The sequence below is a fragment of the Parasteatoda tepidariorum genome, chromosome 4, assembly GCF_043381705.1.
Source record: "Parasteatoda tepidariorum isolate YZ-2023 chromosome 4, CAS_Ptep_4.0, whole genome shotgun sequence".
NCBI lineage: Eukaryota > Metazoa > Arthropoda > Arachnida > Araneae > Theridiidae > Parasteatoda > Parasteatoda tepidariorum.
Window position 1 is genome coordinate 29,578,361 of NC_092207.1, and position 24,531 is coordinate 29,602,891.

At 32.3% G+C, this 24,531-nt stretch overlaps 1 protein-coding gene across 2 annotated transcripts in view; it reads right to left on the bottom strand.

Moving 5' to 3' along the window:
- Nucleotides 1-21,731: 21,731 nt before the first annotated feature.
- The window catches only part of LOC107442925 (bone morphogenetic protein 4-like), a 63,104-nt gene continuing 60,304 nt past the window's right edge, over nt 21,732-24,531 (bottom strand). The window contains exon 4 of one of the 2 annotated variants that reach the window (XM_043047637.2): nt 21,732-23,055. In XM_043047637.2, coding sequence (XP_042903571.1) covers nt 22,226-23,055 — 830 coding nt within the window. In that variant the 3' untranslated portion in view covers nt 21,732-22,225. 2 annotated transcript variants of the gene reach the window in all.

Here is a 24,531-nt window from a genome sequence, read left to right on the forward strand (position 1 = left end):
AATAGAAGAAAACGGATAGTACTTGGGCTTATTACCGCAAAAGACGCTGTCTTCGTTAGGTTGTCAAGTGTTGCCATTTTTCCTCGCCTTTATAATTAAAATTCGTGTACACGCTTTTGTATTAGAGTGGAAAATCTTCAACAACTTCTTTCGTATTTCGGTAAGTAAGGAAACATTGCTACACTTTTTAAAAACAATTTATTTTACAGCAACGACTCATAAGTGGTCCCAAATATTGAAAAAATTTTCTAACACAATCGAAAAAATACTTACGAAAAGTAAACTAATATAGGCTATTTTTTATATTCGAAGACAACAGCGTAGGATTGGCATCTCTTTTGCGTTCAGCATGCGACAATTTGGACTGAGGTTCGAATCTCAGTGGCGGCTTAAAGCTCCATTAAGCGTCAGATCGATGCGTACCAGCATGTCCGGAAAGTGAAGAAGACTTGCAATGCTCACATTAGCAGCTAAACGAAATCAGTTGCAAAATTGCAGTTGTGAATTGCAGATGTGGGAGTTCTTGTTATTTTTTTTTTTTTTTNAGATGATAGCTTATGAAAAGAAAATTACGTTTTCTAAGAGGTAAGCAAATTACGTCTTTAATATTAGAAGACAAAAGTCATGAGTTTTTATCTTTTCTTCGTGCAAAAGATAACAGTTTATGAAAAGTATTTGCGTTTTTTGAAGGATTATTTTCATTCCATTAGAAGGCAACAACAGTCATTAGCTAGCATCCTTTTTTTTATATATATTAAAAAATAGCCTCCGTTTCTTAGACTTTTTCTCCTATTTTTGCTTTATTTTTTAAATTTTATTTTTTTATTATTATTATTACTTTTTTTTAAGTTTTAAATAATACATTTCAAACTTTGCTTAGTTACAATTCACAAAAATAAAACGTTGAAATATCTCTCGCCAAGCAATTGCGCTACCAAATGCCTCAGATTTTATACCAAAATGTCAATGACGTTCTCGAGGCAGATAACTGGTATCGTCTAATGTATTTTATTCATATTAATAACAACATTTCAAACATATTAAGTGCAACTACCCACTTCAAGAGAACAAGTTCATGCATTTTTTTAATTATTAATTATTAAAATATTTTTTTTTCTATTTATATTTAGAAATATACATGAAAGAACTCATTCAAGATACTTTTTTCTTGAAAATTAATCATGATATATTCACATTACCCACATAATCTTTCGAAACGCATATCCTACGCTTTATCTAACACTCCCAGAACCACTATTTAACGAACGAATACTAGTAAATCTATTGCAATTTAAAAGCTTGTTTTCGAATGTCATTGCAACTAGTTGTCGATGATTTATTCTTTTTCTTCAGAAACACTTGCCACTATTAAATAATTTAGCATTTACGACGTGCTGCGATTAATGAATGCAATCTAACGTCTTGTTAGTTATTGATGGGTAAATAAGGTCATAGCTTAAAGCTATTCCGCGACGTCAATACTGACGTCAAAAATGATTAAAAATACAATTCAATTTTCTAAATGGAAATCTCAGAAATTGCTTTTACGGTATTTTGCTTCAAATTATCATTAATCTTCTTTGCAATTAATTTATTATCTTTACACTATAGTTGTGTTTAAATAGGGCTGTTTTAACTAGGATGTTGCAAACGCCTTGATTTTGAATAAAATTTAAAAGTGTTTAAGCCTATTAATTATTACTATCTTTTTTTCATCCAAGAAATAGTAAAAATAACTGAATGGTCTCAAAAACTGTACTTAAATATTAAAAAACTGTACTTAAATATTTGAAATTTAACTCTATTTTCTGAACTGAAATTTTTGAAATAAATTTTTGGAACATTTCGCTTTAAATTATTATTTTATTTAACCGGCTTTGTACAGCCGATCCAATTCTGAGCGCTTGATAATTTTTAGAAATTCCATGAATATTTCCTCAAAACTTTAAAGCAATAAAACGATGTGACTTGTAGTTTTGAGTAAGAAATTCAAAACTTTCTCAATTATTAGATTTTTTTTTAAGAAATCTAAATTTTTTCAGTTTAAAAGCTGGTGAAAATCGATTTGAATGACACCAAAAAATTATTTCAGCGCTAATGGCATAAAAACTAAAACCAGGCAACTGTATACTATTTAACTACCTATCAAAAACTGTCGATAGCAAAATTGTATTGGCATAATTTTGACTGAAAAAATTTATAGAGAATCTGAAATATGGCATATTTTATGTAACATATTGTGATTGGGTGGGCGCCTTGTATTTAACACACATTGAAAGATACTGCTAAATAGAGTAAATATCCATCATTAGTTTATTTTTGGAAATTAAATAAAGATTATCAAAAGCATATTTTGAATTTTACCTTCCCATCTCCACCCCTTCGACTATTGAGTTCGGTTAAGTTGAGTTTGCTATAAAAAATTATGAAAAAAAAGGGATGTATCATTTTAATCATCCCATCATTTTAATCCCTTCCATCCATTGAAGTAAAGCCACCTTCCTTTTGACACATAGCTGGCCCTATACCTCCCTGGAAGACAGGAGCATCAATATTATGCAAGGTTTCAATGCTTGCAGTTGTTAATTCTGTCACAGATTGAAATTGCTCCTATTTAATTTTATTTTATAACCGTCGTTGAACAGCCGACCCAATTTTTGGGATTGCTACTACTAATTTTCAACTACGTATCCTCGGGATTTAGAACCCAATCCAGAGGACAATGGAACACATGGATCAAGTACTGAGAGAAATTTCGTCTTCGCGGAGGACTTTTTTTAATGGAACTAACCCTCATTTGCGTTACACGGAGAGGAAGACCACGAGAATCTCCCACGGTTAGCCTAACGGTAAGGGGACTCTAGCCCATGATCCGTCTACCACTGAGGACTTTCACGTCAGCACTGTGGTTGGTGCCAACCGGATGTTGAATTCGTATCGACTGCGATACGAACCCGGTTTGCCTCATTGGAAGGCGAGCGCTCCATCCCCTGAGCCATCAAGGCTCAACTGCTCCTATTTGATATGCACAGCTTTACTAAAGATAGTCTCTTACGTTTTATTTGGGATCGAAGTCAGGAAAAAGTGCAGGCCATTCATAACATGCAACCTACTATATAAAAATTATCACTGCGAAAATTTTACAGAGTGAAGGGAGGCATTTCTTGCTGAAAAATTTTAAAAAAAATGGGTTTCTCGCCGTGGTGAGATGCTAGGTTAAGTTCACCACCATATTTTGGAAGCCTACCCACACAATTAATGTTTTGTTGTATAACGGAGAAGAAATTCTCTTCTTTCTCGTGTCATTGCAATAGCATATCAATATATCAGGGCTATCCAATTTTTCCCCCCACTGATCTCCTTTCTTTGTGAATAGCTTTCAGAAACAGTAAATGCGTCGAAGCAGTAAGTGTAACAATAGAACAGTAACTAAACACTAGATTTTTTAGCAAAAAAGAGGAAATCTTTTCTCCAAAGGAGGATTCTTACTAATGGTGAGGTAAGGCTTCGGCTATGGTGATAAACCTACCGATTCCCGAAAAATATTAGAAATTTATTTACCGCCATTTGCAAAAGGGAATCTGTAATCCAAATTGGAAAAGCAAGTTAACGCCTCTATTCACATAGCAAAATCTTTACGGATAGGATGTTTCGATAATACGTTATATGCATGTGCCTAACAAAAAAAAAATAACTTCTTAGTGAACACTATTGCGATAGTTAACTGTTCTGGCCATTTCTCATGACCTAGTAAACAAGGAAACGAATCCTCAACATAACTGGGCGTGCAAAAAAGGAAACAGTTCTTGTTCTGCGGTAGAATTGACATTTGTCATTATTTAAACCTGGTATAACATTGGATATTGGTGCTAATGTCTTCCAGGAATTGGTAAATAGTAATCCTCAACATGACTGTACATACAAAAAAGGAAACAGTTCTTCTTCTGCGATAGAATTGAAATTTGTCATTATTTAAACCTGGTATAATATTGGATATTGGCGTTAATGTCTTCCAGGAATTGGTAAATAGTACTGAATATAACATATTTCAAGTCTTATAGCTGGGTTTTTTCCCCCTCTATAATCAGAATTGGGTTTATTTTGACAGGAACGTTATTTTCCCCTACTTTTATACTTATTCTGGTATTTTTTCCCTCCCTGCACAGGTAGAGTAAGAAGTGAGCTACTCCTTGTAAATAGGCACATTTATAAAGATTTTTTAATATGCGTATTTAGTTTTTCATTGGTTTTTCTTTGTGTCTAGTCATGAGGTTAAGTATTCAATTTACTTCAGTTGAACACGTTATATAAAGATAAAATTGTGTGCATTTTGAGTGCCATTGCTTTTCAAATATTGGAAGTTTAGAGTAACTTCCACTGTAGTGTCGGGAATAAAGCCCTGTCAAGCATTGTGAAAATTTTTCAAATCAATAACAGCGCGTTAAAGAAAACTAAAGCATTCAAATTAAATAAATAGAAATATTTCAGTGATGTTAATAGATAATTTTACATAAAAAAATATTTTCATGCCTTAAGTTTGCTTTGAAAGTTAATAAATAAATTAGTGAGTGAATCGCGTGTTAATTAGAGCATAATTTAATATAAGAGTAAAAGGAATGCTTACAGCAAAATAATTCTATTGAAGAATTTAATACAGATTATTTAATTTTATTTTCTAACCGTCGTTGAACAGCCGACCCAATTATGGATTTACGACTACTAATGTTGAACTCTGTAGCCTTGTAATTTTGAACCAATCCAGAAGACAAGGAAACTCCTGAATCAGTACCCCCAGAGATATGATTTTAAATGGGAACAGGAAGGACTTTGAGACTCGACAGATTTAACGTGCATCAGTCACCATTTACTACACGGAGAGTCCTCGGCCGGCGGGGATGGAAACCATGACCTCTTGGACATGGGCCCTCTGCCCTACCAACAAGGCTATCCAGACCCCAATACTGATTATTGGGAAACCAAAGGAACAGTTAACTACCACAATAGTGTTCACAAAGAAGTTCTTTTTTTTGTCAAGCACAATGCATTTGCACTCACAGCCCAAACTGCAAGGGTAGTTAAATTATTCATCAATAAAAAATGAGAAATTCTTTAACGCCTAGTCTTTTTCTCCTGTGATTCGCTTCTACTTCCCAGCACTGTGGAATAATTCTTCTTTCCGCTCATTTCCACCTTTCCTCAGATGGTGTATCTCATTCTCTTCCATTTCTTTCCTCATCATGCGTTCTCTTTCTTCTTATAATATTAAACTTCCCTCAGTGAAGATTTCTTTTTTTTATTTTAATCTTCAATGGTTATTATTTTCCTTCTTCGTATAACTTAATATCTTTGTAAGTTATGCTTCTCAAGCATTATTCTTTTCGGTTCATCCTTTGTAAGCCTCTTAGACATCTTTCTTCTTATAATATTAAACTTTCCTCAGTGAAGATCACTTCCTTTTTACTTCAATCTTCGATGATAATTGTTTTCTTCCTTCGTGTAACTTAATATCTTTGTAAGTCATGCTTCTCAAGCATTATTCTTTTCAGTTCATCCATTTCTTGCCTGTTCTTACTTACTCCTCTTTCTTCTCATAATATTAAACTTTTCTCAGTGAAAATCACTTCTTTTTTTTTACTTTTATCTTTAGTAATTGTTTTGTTTCTTCGTATAACTTAATATCTTTGTAAGCTATGCTTCTGAAGCATTATTATTTTCAGTTCATCCATTTTTTGCCTGTTCTTACTTACTCCTCCTTCTTCTCATAATATTAAACTTTTCTCAGTGAAAATCACTTCTTTTTTTTTTTACTTTTATCTTTAGTAATTGTTTTGTTTCTTCGTATAACTCAATATCTTTGTAAGCTATGCTTTTGAAGCATTATTATTTTCAGCTCATCCATTTTTAGCCTCTATATACTTAGACCTCCTTCTTTATTAAACTTTCCTCAGTGAAGATCATTTCTTTTTCTTTTTTTTTACTTTAATCTTTGGTAATTGTTTTCTTTCTTCGTATAACTTAATATCTTTATAAGTTATGCTTTTCAAGCATTATTCTTTTCAGTTCATCCTTTTTAAGCCTCTTAGACATCTTTCTTCTTATAATGTTTAACTTTCCTCAGTGAAAACCACTTCCTTTTTTACTTCAATCTTCGATGATAATTGTTTTCTTTCTTCGTATAACTTAATATCTTTGTAAGCTATGCTTCTCAAGCATTATTATTTTTAGCTCATCTATTTTTAGCCTTTTCTTATTCAGATCTCTTTCATATTTAAGTAGTAGTATTTTTCTTTAATTATTTAAGTAGTATTAAATAATTAGTTAGACGTTAAGTATTTGTTTAGATTCATTTTTCAGGTTGTCTTAAATAATAATTTGAGTAGTGTTTAATATTGAGGTATACGATAAGTATGGAGATGTCCAAACTAGAGGTTGAACTATGAATAGAATAAATCAATCAGTCAATTGTTGTTTGCCCCATTCTTATTGGACGATTCATTCATATCCCAGCAGAAACGTATTCCTATTGATTGCTATCTGTAACTCATTGATCATTGATAGATTTCTGGGGGAAACGTTAGTAACTTCAGCTTAGACAACTCCATTTATTTAGGTTCAATTTGTTAGGTAGTCATAAGTGATAGTTTAAGTAGAGTTGAATAGTTTGTTATACGTTAATTAATTATACAGAATAATTGAGTATTTTTAAAGAATTAAAATAATAGTTTCTGAAATTTACAATCTTTGCCGAATTTGACTGTGGAACTATGACTGAAACCTGAAATTTTGGTCACGCAAGACATAAGCAAGAATTCTATGACAATCAATAATAGCCTAGGAAAAACTTTGGAAAATATTGTTTTTGATAAAACCTTTAGTCATGTCCAACTAGAAGCTGGACATTCCCCAAATTTTTTTTTCAGAAAATCTTATTTAAAGTTTGTAAAATCTTGTTTAATCCAAAAAAGTAACAATGGGATACCTGCAAGTGACGTAGTGTGGGTATCTCGATTCTGATTGGTTGCTGAAAAGTGGCATCGGTTTACTTTAGCAACTGTTCTTTTCATTCTATTTCAAATAAGCCAAGCCCGTCAAGCATCATTTCTCTTAAGTGACAGATTCTGTATTCTTTCACAAGGATTACAATTCTTTCACTATATATTTCCTACTTAACACTAGGCACTAAGCCATGTGAAACATAAACAAACTAATTATGCATCGAAGTTGCCAGTTACAGAAAACAAAAATATATCAAGGTTATAATAAAATACATAAGCAAATAATAATTCTAAGTGAAGTAAAAGAAGTATACGAGAAAGAATTATATTTCAACAAATTCGATGAGTTACACGGCTCTGTATTTAATTAACTTCACGTTAATTAACATTCTAACTTATGTTGTTGTTGTTTCTAATGCTACTTGCCACACGGGCATGCCTGCTTGGTGAAACCAAGCGAATTTAAGGCAGAGGGTGCGCTTCTTGTTTTTCAGTTGTGCCATCTTTAGCCAAGAATATGACTTCAGTCTCGCATACGTCACAGCCCTTTTTATAGGGTGGACCCATTCACACATCCATTCATTCATCCTCCGATCGTAATTGTGACCTGAATCAGAGGGCCTGAATCAGGTTCACGACTACTAATGTTCAACTCCGTAGCCTTGCAATTTTGAACCAATCCAGAAGACAAGGAAACTCTTAGATTAGTACCTCCAGAGGTATTGATTTGTTATGGAAACAAGCAGGACTTTGCGACTCGACAGATTTAACGTGCATCAGTCACCATTTTACTACACGGGGAGTCACCGGCCGGCGGTGTTCGAACCCACGAACTCTCGGACATGGATCCAGCGCCCTACCGACCAGGCTATCCCGGCACATATGTGGTTCGGCACATATGAGGTCACATATGTGGGTATCAGTGATCTTCTACTTCTTTTTCTTGAAGTGCAAGTACCCAATTCTAAAAGTCTTCTATCTCTCATTTATAGGAATTTTAGCCTATACTCCTTATACAACATCATCAAGTGTGCATTCTGCCTAATTATACAAAAAAAAAAATAGTTTTTTCTTTATTTTTTGTAAATAGGCACATTTATNTTTTTTTTTTTTTTTTTTTTTTGAAGTTTAATTTAAGAAATGCTTTTATAAAACTTCATACAAGAAGAACAAATTGACTGTCTACAATGCAATAACACCTTCTCAGAAAAAGAAAACACACTTCCAATTACCATTTACAATGCCGTATTATAAATCAGAGGCCTCTACAACGAACAAACAGAAAAGGTGCCACCATTAAAATTTAATTCCTCGCGTGCCGGATGAAGATATCTGAGGGAGGATACTGCAAATATATCCAGGATATAGGATAACTTTCTTGACCTTTTCATGTAACTGATGTGATAGATGGTCTTGCAAGAGCGCAAATGGTGTTTTCAACACAGTGTTCTTTTATTTCTTGGATGTTCTCGACCTCTTGGTTGCCTAGTTACACTGTGGATTCTGATGAAAGGTGCGTCATCATCAACATTCAGCAGGAATTCAGCATGAGGTACTGACGACCGGATTTTATACAACAAAAAAAAGTCACAGGTGTGGGTTTCATTTTAAACTTTACACACGGAACAGCAAAGAATTAAGGTACATAATAATTTATTCCATAATAATGTGGATATTAAGATTATTTGTGAGCATTATAGAAACTTATAATCGGCTTGAAATCTTTAGAAACTCGTTATTATATTTCTTGACTTGACACTTTTTAAAAAAGAAAAAAAAAGTTTCAGTTACTTTGTAATGAAGGCATATGCAGCTAATTCAAACTATCTAAAATCAGAGTTTTGTGTTATAAAAGTTATTTTGTATATTGACAAGAAACTTGGTTAAAGGGTTTTCTTAGTAAAAAAAGTAATTAGTAATTTTTAGTGAAAAAAGGCATCAAAAGTAAGACGGAGGAAGCTAATTAAATAATCGGACACTTTGCAAACAGTCGCATTCATTTCGTAAAGCACTAAGCTAACTGGAAAATTTTAAAATATTTTATATTCAGACTGGCAGTTTGTTAGAGTTATTGCAGTCCACATACCCTTAGGATAATTAGAAATAGATATAACCTTAGGAAAATTTGAAAAATATATAACCTTAAGATAATTAGAAATATATATAACCTTAGGCTAATTAGAAATATATGTTACCTTAGGCTAATTAGCAAAATATACAACCTTAGGCTAATTAGAAAAATATATAACCTTAGGCTAATTAGAAATATATATAACCTTAGGTTAATTAGCAAAGTATCTAACCTTAAGCTAATTAGAAATATATATAACCTTAGGCTAATTATAAATATATATAACCTTAAGCTAATTAGAAAAATATATAACCTTAGGCAAATTAGAAAAATATTTACGTCATTTCTCAATTCACCTGATTCATTTCATACAGATTACAATAAACGTAAATTCGTGAAAGCTTACTTTATTTTATAACTGTCGTTAAGCAATCGATCCAATTTTGGATTTACGACTTCTAATGTTCAATTCCGTAGCCTTGCAATTTCGAACCAATCCAGAAGAGAAGGAAACTTCTGGATCAGTACCCCCAGAGATATGTTTTGCTATGGGAACATGGAGGGCTTCACAACTCGACAAACACTCTATAACAAAAAAAATCGACGCACCAAGAAGAAATCATCCGATTGCTTTGAAAATTCGTATGCATGAATGTATTCAACAGATATGGCTGGAATGATGCCGACTGGGGGCGTATAGTCTTTAGCGACGAATCCCGCTTCCAACTGTGTCCTGACGATCATCGAAGACGTGTTTGGAAACGCACAGGGCAGAGGGGGGATCCTGCCTTCACTATTGCAAGCCACACCGGCCCCCAACAAGGCATTATGGTCTGGGGTGTCATTTCCTTTGACAGCCGGACCCCTTTGGTCGTCATTAGAGGTACACTTACTGCACAGCGGTACGTCGACGACATCTAAGACCTGTTTTGCTAATGTTCCTTTTGCAGCCCACTGGGCTGGTTTTTCAGCAGGACAATGCCAGACCACATACGGCACGTGTTGCTATGAACTGTCTGCAAGCTTGTCAAACTCTTCCTTGCCCTGCCAGATCTCTCTGACATAGAGCATGTCTGGGATATGATGGGAAGGCGATTGCATCTGGCACGGAATGTTGATGACCTCGTTCGACAATTGGATCGAATTTGACAGGAAGTACCACAAGGACCATCCGGGAGCTTTATTGGTCTATGCCACGCCGTGTGGCAGCTTGTATCCAGACTAGAGGCGGGTCAACACCTTATTGAACTTGTTACTGTAACTCTGCAATAAATTATTCAATTGTTCTGAAATTTTAATCATTTACTATTCTGTACATTGTCTTCCTATCCACCAATTTTCGTTTCAATCGGACAACTCCTTCTTGGTGCGTCGCTTTTTTTGTTATTGAGTGTATTTAACGCGCATCAGTCACCATTTACTTCACGGGGAGACTGCGGCCGGCTGGTATCGAACCCACTACCTCTTGGACATGGCTCCAGTACCAACCAGGCTATCCCGGTTAGCAAAGCTTATTGTAAATATAGCCAAATTAGAAATGAAGTGCATTAAGCCCAAGGAAATCTTGACTGATTGAGAGACTCTTCCCACATTTCCTAATTAGCCTAAAAGCTGATCGCGATAAGTTCTTAAATTTCAAGCTGAATAGAAAATGCTGAAGACTCTTCTAATGAGGTGACTTCACATGACACCACGATCATGTGATACTTACTATCCGGTTGTAAATGTAGCATTATTAGGAATCTTCGGATTCACATTTTGATGTTATTTTTAAAACTATTTTATATTTAGGAAATAGACTGCCGTGTCGATCAGTTATTATAGTATACGAAACACGACAGTACAAATGAAGGTTTTTGAAAATTACTTTTGATTAAGTTTGTTAATTGTTGCGTCCACAGTTGACTGAATGATGCAAAATCAAATTGTAATCTGTTAATTGATTGATTAATCTGATGATATTGTTAATTGATTGATTAATATATGATAATTAAATGATTAATATATTTTTTACTACGTTTTTGATCGAAAACCATTAATTTTCAGCCACTAACTAATTATCAAATTCGAAACACGAACGAATTTTCTTTACAAATTAGTAGATGAAAACTTGTTTTATTCAATTTTTTTTTCTTTTTAGATTTTTTTAACGTATTTAACCTACCTAAATTAATTAACCAAAATTACATAAATTAATTAAAATGTAATATAAATTAAATAAATAAGTACTAATTAAATTATCAATCAATGCACCTCTTTTGAAACTTCCAGCTTTACCTTAGTTTTATCTGAACTAACTTATTCGTTAAATTTTAAATTACTTATTAGATGAAAGAGAAATTAGCGTAGTGTTATGAAATATAGATACAGACAATTCTCCAAATGTCATATTTATATTACTGTGGTAGCTCTATTCAGTTAACATCTAATTGAAGAAACATGTAAACAAACAATTTTAGAGAATTACCATAGGGAGGTAATAGGACATAGCAATCCGAAAAACAGAGTGATACAAAAGAAGATAACTTGAAGAAAGTTTTCTTTTATCAGGGAGAGGAGAAAAAAATCTGTGATAAATGCCACTGCTACTCAGCACTGTCTTATCAGTGTCATTTTTGACAGGTGAACCATTCTTCCATACACCTAGAAAAGGAACTCTGTTCGACCCCGGTGTGTCACATGACCCGAAAATGGCCATTAGAAGCATTCCCCCCTCCCCTAAGTTCCAAGAAGGGTTTGTTTGTGTCTTTCCATAGTCCCACCTACAAATTCTTTGTCTTGGCTATAGTTTCTGATTGGTTTGGTTTTAACTGCCATTTATTCAGTTTAAATAAATTTGTAACAAATAAAAAAAAAATGTAACTGAACTGACAAAGAAACATTATCGTCCTTTTTCCCAAATGACACGAAAAAAACACATTACTGGTCAACTACCTTCAGTGGCGTTTCTTCTAAAAAAAATAGCCTCCTCTTTTACGGACGCCCTTCGTCTGTAGAAGTGTTGGAGCTTTTTCTTACTTATTTTCATCAACGAAAACGTAGTATGGCGGGCCATTATGCGTACACAAATGGGAGTACGCCTTGGTGCGCAGAATAAAAATTGGACTAAATAACTCTTGATCAAATAATCGAATTTTCAAGCATTTAGAAACAATCTAAACGGTTCAAGGTTTAAACCTCAAATTTGGTAACTAATAAGGGCAGATGAGGTTTTGAACTATAAAATGTGGTACACAGTAGTAGAGATAGGAAACAGAAAAGCTATCTTCTGCAAAAACATACTTTCATTTTTGTTACTTTGATTCTTGTCTCTTACCCTCAAAATATGAGGTTACCTAGAAAATTTGGTCCCGGAAGTTTAGGTTGGAGAATGATTAAGAGAACACTATATCACGGGAGAAACTTTTCATCCCAAATTCTCTTCCCCTTCCTGTAATTTAAAACTTGAAGTATAGAAAAGTGAAATCAGGCAAACCTAAACTAAGTCATGAAATTTCAAGAAGAAATTTTCAAAATATCAGAATGAAAACAAATTATGAGAGAATAACTTAGGATTACGCAATGGGGAAGGTCTCTTCCAATAACTTGCTTACATTTTAATATTTTGAAAGAAAAAAAATTTATTTTTTAGCAATTAAAACTTCATAGCTAACTCTAGGTTTTAACTGAACTCACTTTTTCTATACTTAAAATTTTAAATTACTTGTAAAGGTGAAGGAGAATTTGCGATGGAAACTTTCTCCCTTTTCCTTTTAAGAACTCTGAGCTCCTAACTAGTATTACTTTTTGCGTATTTCATAATATACCTTTAAACAAATTTTAAAAAATTTTGCTTAGAAAAGAAATAAACAAGAATAGATAAAAAGAAAACACTTTATATAGATAGCTTAAAATGACTTGATCTTTTATTTAAAATTGGAAGTTGAATATTATGGTAGTTATAAAAATGGCGTACATAGTGAATATGAAGAAAAGATCTAGTTTTTCAAGTCCGTTTACGATCTTATTTTTTAATGTATAAATTGTTTAGGCTGGTAAAAAAATTTAAAAAAAATTTAAATTTATTCATTGATTTTAATAATTTTCCCTCAGGTAGACCTAATTTTCATATNCTGTTCTGCTTGAATATGGTATATTAAAAAATGAGTTTTTTATAAAGAAGGCGTTGTTCAAAAATTTGTTAGAACAAATTAATGTTGTATATACTTACTATTTTCAAAGCAAGAAAAAGGAGTGTTATCTCAATTTCGCTTCATATATTTTTTGAATTCTAATTCAGCTCTTCAAATGTATTAATTCATTTCCCACCTTACAAAATCTGTCTAGTTTTTTTCTTTCTCTCTCTCTCTCTACCTAGAATAATTCCATTTCTCAATGATATGAAAGAGTTTCCGATTTTTTTTCTTTTTACAAAGTCCGGGCAATCTCGTTACTTAATAACTGAAGAAAGTACTTCGGAATATCTCCTGACTAATTATCTATAAAAACGTTGATAATTGCGGGTCATAAAACAAGGATTTTTTCCAAGTGAGTGGGGGGAAAACTGCAACCACAGCTGTCCGCAAAAAGATCTCCATGTACATCTCTTTTTTCCCAGAAAAGAAGGAGGGTCGAGAGAACAAGTGAATCGTCTGACATTCCGACGAAAAACAGTGGCGGAAAGAGGGGTGTTTTGCCGCTCCTTTATTAGATCCTCCAGCCAGAGTAGTAATGCCGACCACCGGCCTAGGAAACTTGTGAGGGGGCAGGTAAACTCTCCCAGGTAGCTGACAATTTCATCTATGACCGGTCCCTTTGAAGCTAAACAAACACAAACACCACCGCCGATCATGCCTGGCCTGAAGGGAGGGTAGAAGAGAACATTTAATACGGGAATGGGAGGTTCGCCCGCATCCGTTAGTGGCTGGAAATATGCAGTTTCCAGGTAGTTCGTGATGCTTTCTTTTACTCTAGTTAATCGCGTCCGGATGTACCCAATTTGGTGTTGAAAAATGTAAATTGTGTGGGTGATCTGTTGAAACGGGATGTATTTATTGCAAGCATTGTTGGAGAATTAATGGTGTCAATACGTTTTGTTGGTTACTAACTCCATTTGATGGATGTAGTTAGACTTACTATTGCAACTGGTGTCTCTGAGAGATGCATTAAAACTATTGCAAATGGCGTAGTTAATTCTGAGCATACTCTTATTATAACGTCATCTTTGAGTGATGCATTAAAGTGAGAAACTGTGGTGTAATATCAATCCGAATTCGAAGTTGAGTAACCCTAAAAATTGTGCAAAGGAGTACTATTGTTCAAGTTAATACCAAATCGAACTTTCAGATGCAATTTAATGTGTGCATGAAAGCTCTAAACACCAGAAAAGAAAAGGAAAAAAAACCAAAATCACGAGCCTTTACACCATATGTGAAATATTTTAATTTCCGAAAACTCTAATGTTGGCGCGTTTTGATATCGTCTGTAATTAATTACATTCGACAATGAGTTGGCGAGTCCTTGTGGTTGTCTTCAACGATGCTTTTCATCAACAGAAAATTTCGCCGTTATAATTATATATTTCTGTTTTTAGTTGTGTCATTAGGATAAAATAATTTTATTATTAAGTAATTTATCAGTTAGAATTTCTATCCGCTAAGCCTAGTTCGTATTCATCTTAATGTTTGTATGTTATCTTAATTGCTTATGTTTGATTTACTAGCTAATTTTAATTTAAGAATTAGCGTATGTATACAACCTAAATTATTGATTCATCCTCCCTATTGTTTCGTAAAAATAACTTTACTTATACTTATGTATCTCATGTATTAGTGTAGTTATAAATCTTAATGTTTCTGAATAACAAATATGGCGGTTGGTGGTGGCTAAACAACACCAAGAAGTGTGACAGAATATTCTAGGTGTTTCACAGCACATTGTATTTTGGTGAACTGGAACAACATTTTGGTTTAGAATAGTTGCCACCATTTTTCGTGTTCAGGTACACAAAATGCTTCATGCAAGGCAGAGTTGTGTTTTAACAACAACGATTGGCGTAGGATTTTTTTTTCGTCTCATATTCTACTTTTTTCTTTGTGCTATATAAATTTTTCAAGATGTTCGAATAAAGAACTTCACACTGCTCTGTTTACGGCAGTTATGATCCCGTCTTGTCAATAAACAGAGTCATCCAGTTATTTTTGTTATATATTATCAACGAAATATCTTTTTGAAAAAAGTGATCACACGATGGTAGTTTAAGAAATGTGTTAAAGCATTATCTCCGTTGCGTATTTATTCTGTATTTCTCTATTTTTCCCGGGTCACGTTATTTTCGCACTGTTAATACTGTGGTGTAATACCTATCCGTACTTGGTGATTAAAAACAACAAAAAATGTGTAAATCATTGCTTTGTTTCAAGTTTATACCGAATCGAGCGGCCTTAAACAAGTCAAAGAGTGTAGTTAAATCTTAACACCAATAATTGATAAAGCTTACATCTCTCTGCAGTTTGTTTGTGGAGAATATTGTTTTTCGGTGATGTGTAAATTTGGCGAATAATTAGTGTATATTTAAACTATTTGACTAAATTCTTGCGCGAAATGATGGCAGGACATGTTTTAAACTTAAAAGGAATGCTCTTGGTCCATTAGTATAGATTTAATGGCGAAAAATTGAGCAGTTTCAAGATGAGGACAATATGACAATCAAGATGGCGGCTGATTTACATGAATTTTACTGTTTAAGTGTGATTTGAACCCGGGTCACCTCACGTGCGCGCTATCCCCTCAACCATGACGACCTGGGCTACTCATATTGACAGAATGGAAATCCAGTAAAGGAAAAAAAAATTTTTTTGTCAAAGCACAGGAGAAAAAAGGACCTCAAAAACGACAATGACTCAGTCTTGTTTAACCAGATTTTAAAGTGATTGGGATAAAATGTAAAATAATAAATAACAATAAGTTGTCCTAGAATAAAGTTGTTTTCAGCAGAAGCCCTTGCCCCACCCTTAAATGTCGTGATGATTACTCATTCTAATATTTCCTTCAGTTAGATTGAATAACAGTAAAAATTGTTTTGGACGTAATAATTTACATTGTATTGAAAATTTGTTTATAATAAAATTTATTTATGTAACTAAAAATTTAAAATTCAGTAACAGAGCCTAGATCGTCCGTAGTGTGAATAACGTTTGTTTCGTTTTGCATATGAACTGCAGTGATCGTGCTAACGTTCAAATTTACTTTAAACAATGATAAACCAATGACATTAACTTGTGACCAATGTTATTTAGTTATACAAAAACTTATAATTTCATGTATAGTTTTTATAATTGTTTTAGAATGTTGCTGTAATTCAGACTATTTAACACCAGCATAAAATATTCCTGTTTCATGAAAGAAATTATGAGAAAAACATTTTATGTTTTTGACAACTATACTTTCAGTCCCCTTTCAACTTCTTACAATTAAATGCTAATTTTTCATACATAATGTCATAAAATTTTATATTTCTTGTACTTAAAAGTATATAATAATTCTTCATTGGCGTGACTTGGTGGGCCTAGGCCATCTCTAGGAATTTCCTCCAACTGTCCCTCTGTTTGGCCACTGTTCTCCAGTTTTTTGATTTTCAAAGTGTTGTAATAATTCTTACACACAAAAAAAAAAAACCATGCTTAATCTTTAACATTTTTGAAATTATTTTATCAAATGACACTTATGTAAATAGCCCATATAAATAGCTTAATGCTTAACAGGGATCAAAATTTGCTCCGTTAGTCAGAAACGACTAAAGTTTGACTCGAACAACCTACCATAAAATAAAATTATCACTGATTCCATGGACCAGCAATCGATGCAAAAATATGGTAAGCTGTTTTGTTCTTTTGATTATTGGTCTCATGTTTTAGTCTGTTTTCTTGCACAAAATAACATATTTTATCCCAACGCATTTTCTGTTTTGCAATGTTTTATCTAAATTCACTTTATTTAATTTAAAAAAAAACTAACAGAAACTAATCGGACCAGACATGTATGGGCAAGTAATATGCTTTAGTTACGGGTCTTTTGTATCAGCGACTAAATGTTTTGAATTTCAACCCCTATATTTTTAATGTTATCCCTATTGTTTAATGTTTATTTCACTGAAAAAATGAATATTGGACAAAAATATAATATAGGTCATCATAAATTGTATTTGAAAGGACTATATCAAAGGTTGCAACGAAATTGTACAAAAATCATTATATTGATGTATACCCCCCCCCCTTTGCTGTTTATTTTCAAAATTGTGTTATTTTTAAAATAACTTTAATTGTATTACTATTTGCACTTTATTATAAAACATTTAATGCACTGTTAGAATTTCCATTCTAAAATTATAGTTAAATAACCAGTAGCAATCTGTCCATCCAATTAACCGTAAAGTTTACTGTAAAGAACATTTTTTACATTTATGGTTTTGAAACTGTTTACAACTGCTATGTTTATAAAACCACAAATACAAAACTATACGGTTCGTTTATAACTAGCATGGCTTCAAAACCGTAAAAAAGAAATTTAACTGGACATTAGAGCTAGGCTTTTCGTTTGGTAATTTCCCTGGAAATTCTTCAGGTGCAGAAAAGAAGAAATATTTCAGTGTCAACGCTGAGACTCGAGCCACCGTCCTGTGGGTCATGTGACTGGCAAATTAGCACTGTCGGCTGTAATACGCACTCAGCTGCAAGGAGCAAAGATGATTCATGAAATGGGCTAAGTCGTTGCTGTAAAATATTAGTTGCTTAACCTTACTAGGTGAAATCATTTAATAAGTAGATTTTTCTCACAGTTAGCAGTTTGAATACCATCTTATATATAGTAATTTGACTGTTCTGCTTGAATATGGTGAAATAACAATTAAATAAACAGTTATTTAATCCTTTTTCCAAAAAATTTCTAACAGTGTACAGGAAAACACAATGCATGCACCAACTGGTTAGTTTGTACTTTTCCTCCTCACAACATTATTTACTTTATTAACACAATAAAAACCCATGGGTTTTGATAAAGAGTAGCCAAGAGAACATATAATCTTTTTATCCACTGTTTTTATACATTTAAATATAGTGAACAGACCTAAACATTATGCAGGAAAATAGTTAGATTAAATAGAGATGATAGTTCGTAGCGGTTTAAAACTCTATAATCTACAATGGACAATTGCATGTACCAGGATGGAAACTTCTTAACAATACCTTCATCAAATTATAGTGATTTAATTACAAAGGTAGTATGAACACTTTCTTTTTCTATTATATAATGATTTCTTTGTAAAATGTTAAGAATAATTTTTTGAGTTTAGCATAAGTTGGTGCAAGAAAAAAGAAATCATTAAACAAAAGTAAATCAATAAACAAAACAAAAGAAAAAATCATTATCAAAACTTAAAAAAGTATCAACTTTTATTTACAAGTCTTACAATACAAAATAGTAACTTAGTCAACAAGCATGTTCATTACTAAAGTTAAAGAACACATACTTAAAACATAACTCACTTCCAATATATTTACAAGGCAATATGTACATGATATATATATCTATATTTACCTGTGATGCAAAGACAAATAAATACTTACTTACAATTTATGCCATGTGTGCATTTACAGGATGAAATTCAATAAATTAAAACCATTTTTTTTCATTCTTTTTTGGAACAATAATCTAATCTATATAAACATTTTCACACATATACAAAGTAATCGGGAATCATAAAATCAATTTCCACTAAAAAAATAATTTAGTGACATTTTTCTCTTCATTAAAAACAATGAGAAAGATAAAATTAGATATATATGTACTAGTTGTAAGAGATTTAAAAAAAAAATGGTATTGTGCCTTACTTCCCCCTCCTCTGTAAATAACAAGAGCTTAGTGGAAGAACACTTTCTATATGTGGAATTTTAGAAGAAAAAAAATCAAGATTGCTTAACTTAGAAGAACGTATCATATAATAGGCATTTTAGTTAATTTGAAAATATGAACATTGGAGCTTAATGGAAGAACATACTACATAAATTGCATTCTAGTGAATTCGAGAATAATAAATAAAGAGTTAAGTGGCGGAGCATATTGTGTTTGATATATTAGTGAGAATATAAAACAATCAATATCAAAAAGCTTAGAGGAAGAATATATATAAGCGGTATTCTAGTGAATATAAGATCAACCAATATTAAAGAACTTAGTGGAATAACATATTATATAAAAGGTATTTTATTAAATATGAGAAAAATAAAGATTCAAGCACGTAGTGGAAAAACATATTATATAAGCGGAATTTTGGTGAATAATAATAAATAAATAAAAAATCAAGAAAGAACATATCCTGTAAGTGGTATTTTGGTGAATATAAGAAAAATCAAGATTTAAAGAACTTAGGGGAAGAATATATGTAAGCAGTACTTTAGTAAATTGAAAATATCAAAATAAGGAGCTGAGAAGAAGAACATATTATACAAGTGCTATTATACTGAATACAAGAACAATCAATGTTGAAGAATTTTGTGAATTATCATAAGTTTTTATTATAAATATTATTTTAGTGAATATGAGAAAGATCAAACTCAAAGGAAGAAGAACATATTATACAAGTGCTATTATAGTGAATACAAGAACAATCAATGTTGAAGAATTTGGAGAATTATCATAAGTTTATATTATAAATGTTATTTTAGTGAATATGAGAAAGATCAAAATCAAAGGAAGAAGAACATGTTATACAAGTGCTATTACAGTAAATACAAAAACAATCAATGTTGAAGAATTTCGAGAATTATCATAAGTTTATATTATAAATGTTATTTTAGTGAATATGCGAAAGATCAAAATCAAAGAAAGAAGAACATATTATACAAGTGCTATTATAGTGAATACAAGAACAATCAATGTTGAAGAATTTTGTGAATTATCATAAGTTTATATTATAAATGTTATTTTAGTGAATATGAGAAAGATCAAGATCAAAGAAAATACTATTTAAATGGTATCTTTGATGAATTTGAAAAGAGCAAGAGAGGAATGTATAAAAACCACACAAGTTTGTTTCTGAAACAATATCAGAAGATTAAAATTTATAGACTTGGTGGGAATATCGATGTATTAACGTATTTGATATAAAAATTTAGTGTTTGTCAATGTATTCTATGACTAAACTAAGTTCGTGTAAGAATCTGTGGAAAAGGAGCTTTCACTGTTAAACACAATCTTATTCAGACGAAAAAATTGCATTTATTTCATGGCATGAGAAGATTATAAATATTAATTTCAATAATAAGATATTAGCTTTTGAATTTTCAAGTTTTCAGTATACTATATTTTATAGATGAAATTACAACATTCTAATTTTTAAACTAATTGATAACTTTTAGTTGTTTATCAAAAATCAGTTGAGACAAGATTTAAAAAAGGGCTATTTAGGGTATTATAGGATATAAAAGAATTTACTTTAAAGTTTAATTAATTATCTTGAAAATATTTCTCGTACCTGCTGAGAAAAAAATATAAACAGATTATTCCGACATAACCAACTGTGGATTCTGAAAAATCATATTTTTATTTTTCAGTTTAAAACTCATTGAATAATTTAAAACTAAAACATTAATTGCGTAGCTTAAGATTCAGACAATATTAATTCTACTAAGGAATTGAGCTAACAGAGGTCGAGACAATATTCTTCAAAACATTTTATCTTCGTGCAATTTAAAAAATTTACGTTAATAAAAATAACAATTTCATAATTCAGGAATGATTGGCTTTAACTTTTTCAAGCACTTTTCTAAGATATTATGTACAACATAATTTGAAAATTTTAGTAGATATTATCTTTAAAACATAGATTTTGATGAGATTCAGATCATTATTATATTAATAAAAGCATTATGAAAATTCTAACGTATGGAATGCATTGAAATATCAAAATACATTATTTAATAGTACAAAATCATGTCTTAAATAATAAATATAAAAATTATTTGATTAGGTATTAGGTGTCAGTGAAATAATTTTCGTTTATTATATAAATCAGCGCATTGCACTGAAATTTGTGACAATAATAATGAATGATATGGTTAAAAAAATAGAAAAGACTAATGTAAATACATTCTTATAGATAAATCACAGCCGTAAATTGCATAAACAGCACCTAAAACGATTATTGCGACACAGTAATTTGCCGTTGCCTTTAGCCCCCTTGAGTGCAGCTTTCTCCTGAAATTGAGATTGCATCAGTTACTACCCCCCAATTAGCTGTCCAACGCGTGTGAGAATGCTCTTAAGCCCTTTTGCCTTTTTGATATGAATAAATATATAAGAGAACTGAAAGAATTACCATAACAGGAGAAAACCGCAAAATATTAAAAGGGAAATAACATCCTAAAAATAACATAAACAGGAATATCATCTATCCTAACGCCAACCATAGAAACTGCTCCCGCACTGACTACATGATAATGNCGACATTAAAGTAGTGGCACTGACATACATGGCAGCTTCGTTAGGGAGGACACAGTGGTAATTTACCAACAACCATAGAAACTGCTCCCGCACTGACTGCATGATAATGCCCCCCCCCCTCGACGATGCTGCCATGCATGCCAGTGCCTCCACATTATTTTTTTTTAGTTATTTTCTGTCACATGTTATTTTCTGTCACATTATTATGTTATTTATGTTTAATGTTATTATGTTTAACTTATTTATGTTATTTTCTGTCACAAACTTTTCGGCTTCTAGTGTTGTGGTAATTCTCTTATGAGGTAATAATCACAAGATGTCACTTTTATAAAATATGAAGTACCTATTGAAACTTTTGCTACGTGAGTTAAAAAAAAAAAAGAAAAAAGCGGCAGCATATGCAACTCTCTCGGTTTTTTATTCTCAATATATTTGCTCTTTTTAAATAATAGCATTCTTATTCTCACGCGTATGAGACAGGCTTTCATTTATTAATCAAGAGTATGACGCAATATGGATTTTGATTATGGCTGAAAACAGTCACAAGAAGCTTTTGTCATTTTTTTTTGTTAACATTCAAGGGATCTAAAGGCAAGAACGGCAAACCAAAACAATAAAAAATACGCCACGTTCGATTGGCGACTAATTGTTAAAATTTGATGTAAGAAAGAGACAAAGAATCTTAACGGCAACCACATCCTTCAACAACCATGTCCTGGTAGTTCTTTAGTACAACATTATCAAATTTGTCTTTGTATAGCATAGAAATAGGCGATAGTTCAGTAGGTACACAACAAGCTCTGGGTACTGCCGCAGGATTGGCAGAATTTACTAATGTCTGTACAATTGCATGATTAGTTGTATTTAGGTGATCTGGTAATGGGAAAGGGCAATCACCATGGCAAAAATAAGCATTGTAACCAGGAGGAGCTATAATCCAATCATTCCAACCAACATCACTAAAGTCAACGTACAATGCGTGACGCCGGCAATTGTCTTTTCGGCCTTTTCGCCGATGCTTTCGAACATTACGTTTAGTCCTAGATAATGAATCAACTTTTGAGTTCGTTGGATTAAACGAGTAAGTAACCAATAATGGTTCGACTTGATTCCACCTATGAGGATCTTCACCCACTGATCTTTTTAATCTGACTGTCTGTGACTCAGTGGTATTTGCTGTGCTCACTAGTTCTATTTGCAGTCCATAATTCTCATGCGGATTGTGCCGCCATCTATGAACAGCTGGAAGCACATCAAAATGTTCCCATTCACCCAATGATGAACTTCGAAACACCTTGGTGTCGAGTAGTCTTTGGATAGAGTTTGTGTTGGGGGTTCTGGGTCGCAGGAGATCAAACACCTGCACCCTGTGAATTGGTTTCCGATCTTGAGAAGATTGTTCTCGGTACAAGACTAGTTCAGCGGCCGACACTTGTTCGTGCCTAGGAATGCTGCTTAGGTCGAAACTGTAAAGAACATTGAAAGGATCACAGAGGTTCTTTGAAGTCACTTCTGAAAATAAAGAGAGAAAAAATCAGTTCGAAGCAATGCACAGGATTTATTTTTATTATTTACCAATAAATAGCTATAACAATTTAAAAATAAATGCAATACATACATATATGTATAAAATTGAGAATTTAAAACAAAAATTACTTTTAGCTACCAACACTACGTTTATTCACACATAGAAATCCTATTTGAAAGTGAAACTTTTTTTATGGTGCGACATTTACCAGCGTTTTATTTGATGATTACGATTCTGGTCTTAATTAATCAAATAAAATTCAGAAATCAAGAAAAAATTTTTTTTAATGATTACAACATTTAGAAATCGCTTAAGGCTTTTTTTGCTGTTATAAATCAATCTTTTTATAATTCTTTAATTGATTAAGGAAATGCGTTTGCTACCTGAATTCTTCTTGCAGTAGCAAACTAAACTTAATTAATGGGAAAGATGCTTCATTTGAATTTGTCCTACCTACAATTTATATGACTACTTAAATTGTCATTCAGTGTAACAGTACACTTTCCATTTAAATGCAAATGACATTGAGATAAATTGTTGCATTTAAATTTTACTAGGGTAAATATTGTTGCAAAGATAAAACCTTTGTAATTTTTTATTTTGTCTTATAATCGTCTCTGAACAGCCGATCTAATTTTGAGTTTACGACTATGAATGTTCAACTCGTAGCCTAGTAATGTAATTTTTAACCCAATCCAGAAGACAAGGGAACTCCTGGATCAAGTATTGAGAGAAATTTGCCTTTGTGAAGAACTTTTTGACGGAGCTAAAACGTATTTGCGCTTAATTTAGAAAAAAAAAACATGGAAATCTCCCACGGTTAGCTTGACGGCAAGGGACTCTTATCCCAGGACCCGCCTACCACGAAGGATATTTTAGGTCAGCATTGTGGTCAACGCGAGTTGGGTGCAGAATTCGTATTGACAAGCCACCGTCAGGGACTCGAATCCGGGTAACCTCATTGGGAGGCGAACACTATAACCCCTAAGCTACCATGGCTCAAACTCACGTAATTGAATGATATCCTTTTATTTCATATTTAAGTCCTGTCTTCGTACTTAATTTTCTTGGCAAAAGTAAATGTTCACCATTAAAAACAAAAAGAATACAAATGATAAGCCTAAATGAATGTATCTGTAATTTTATTCACTACAATTCTCAACGATGGATTGATTTTAATTTTAAAGTAAAGTTCGCTTAGATAGTAAAAAATATGAAGTTTCCAAATAAAATTATAGATTAATTATGTATGGTAATATCTCAAATATATCTTTATGCTCAAGATTTCAGACTCAGTTCAGAGAATCAGCTTCATTTTTTGTTAATTTTTCCTTTTAATCAGCAATAAACCTACTTTAGGGCGATTTTGTGATAGACAACGAGAATAAATCTCATTCTAATTTGATTCATTCTTAAAGAAAATAAAGATTGCTTTATGTTTTAGGGAATTAGCTCAGTTA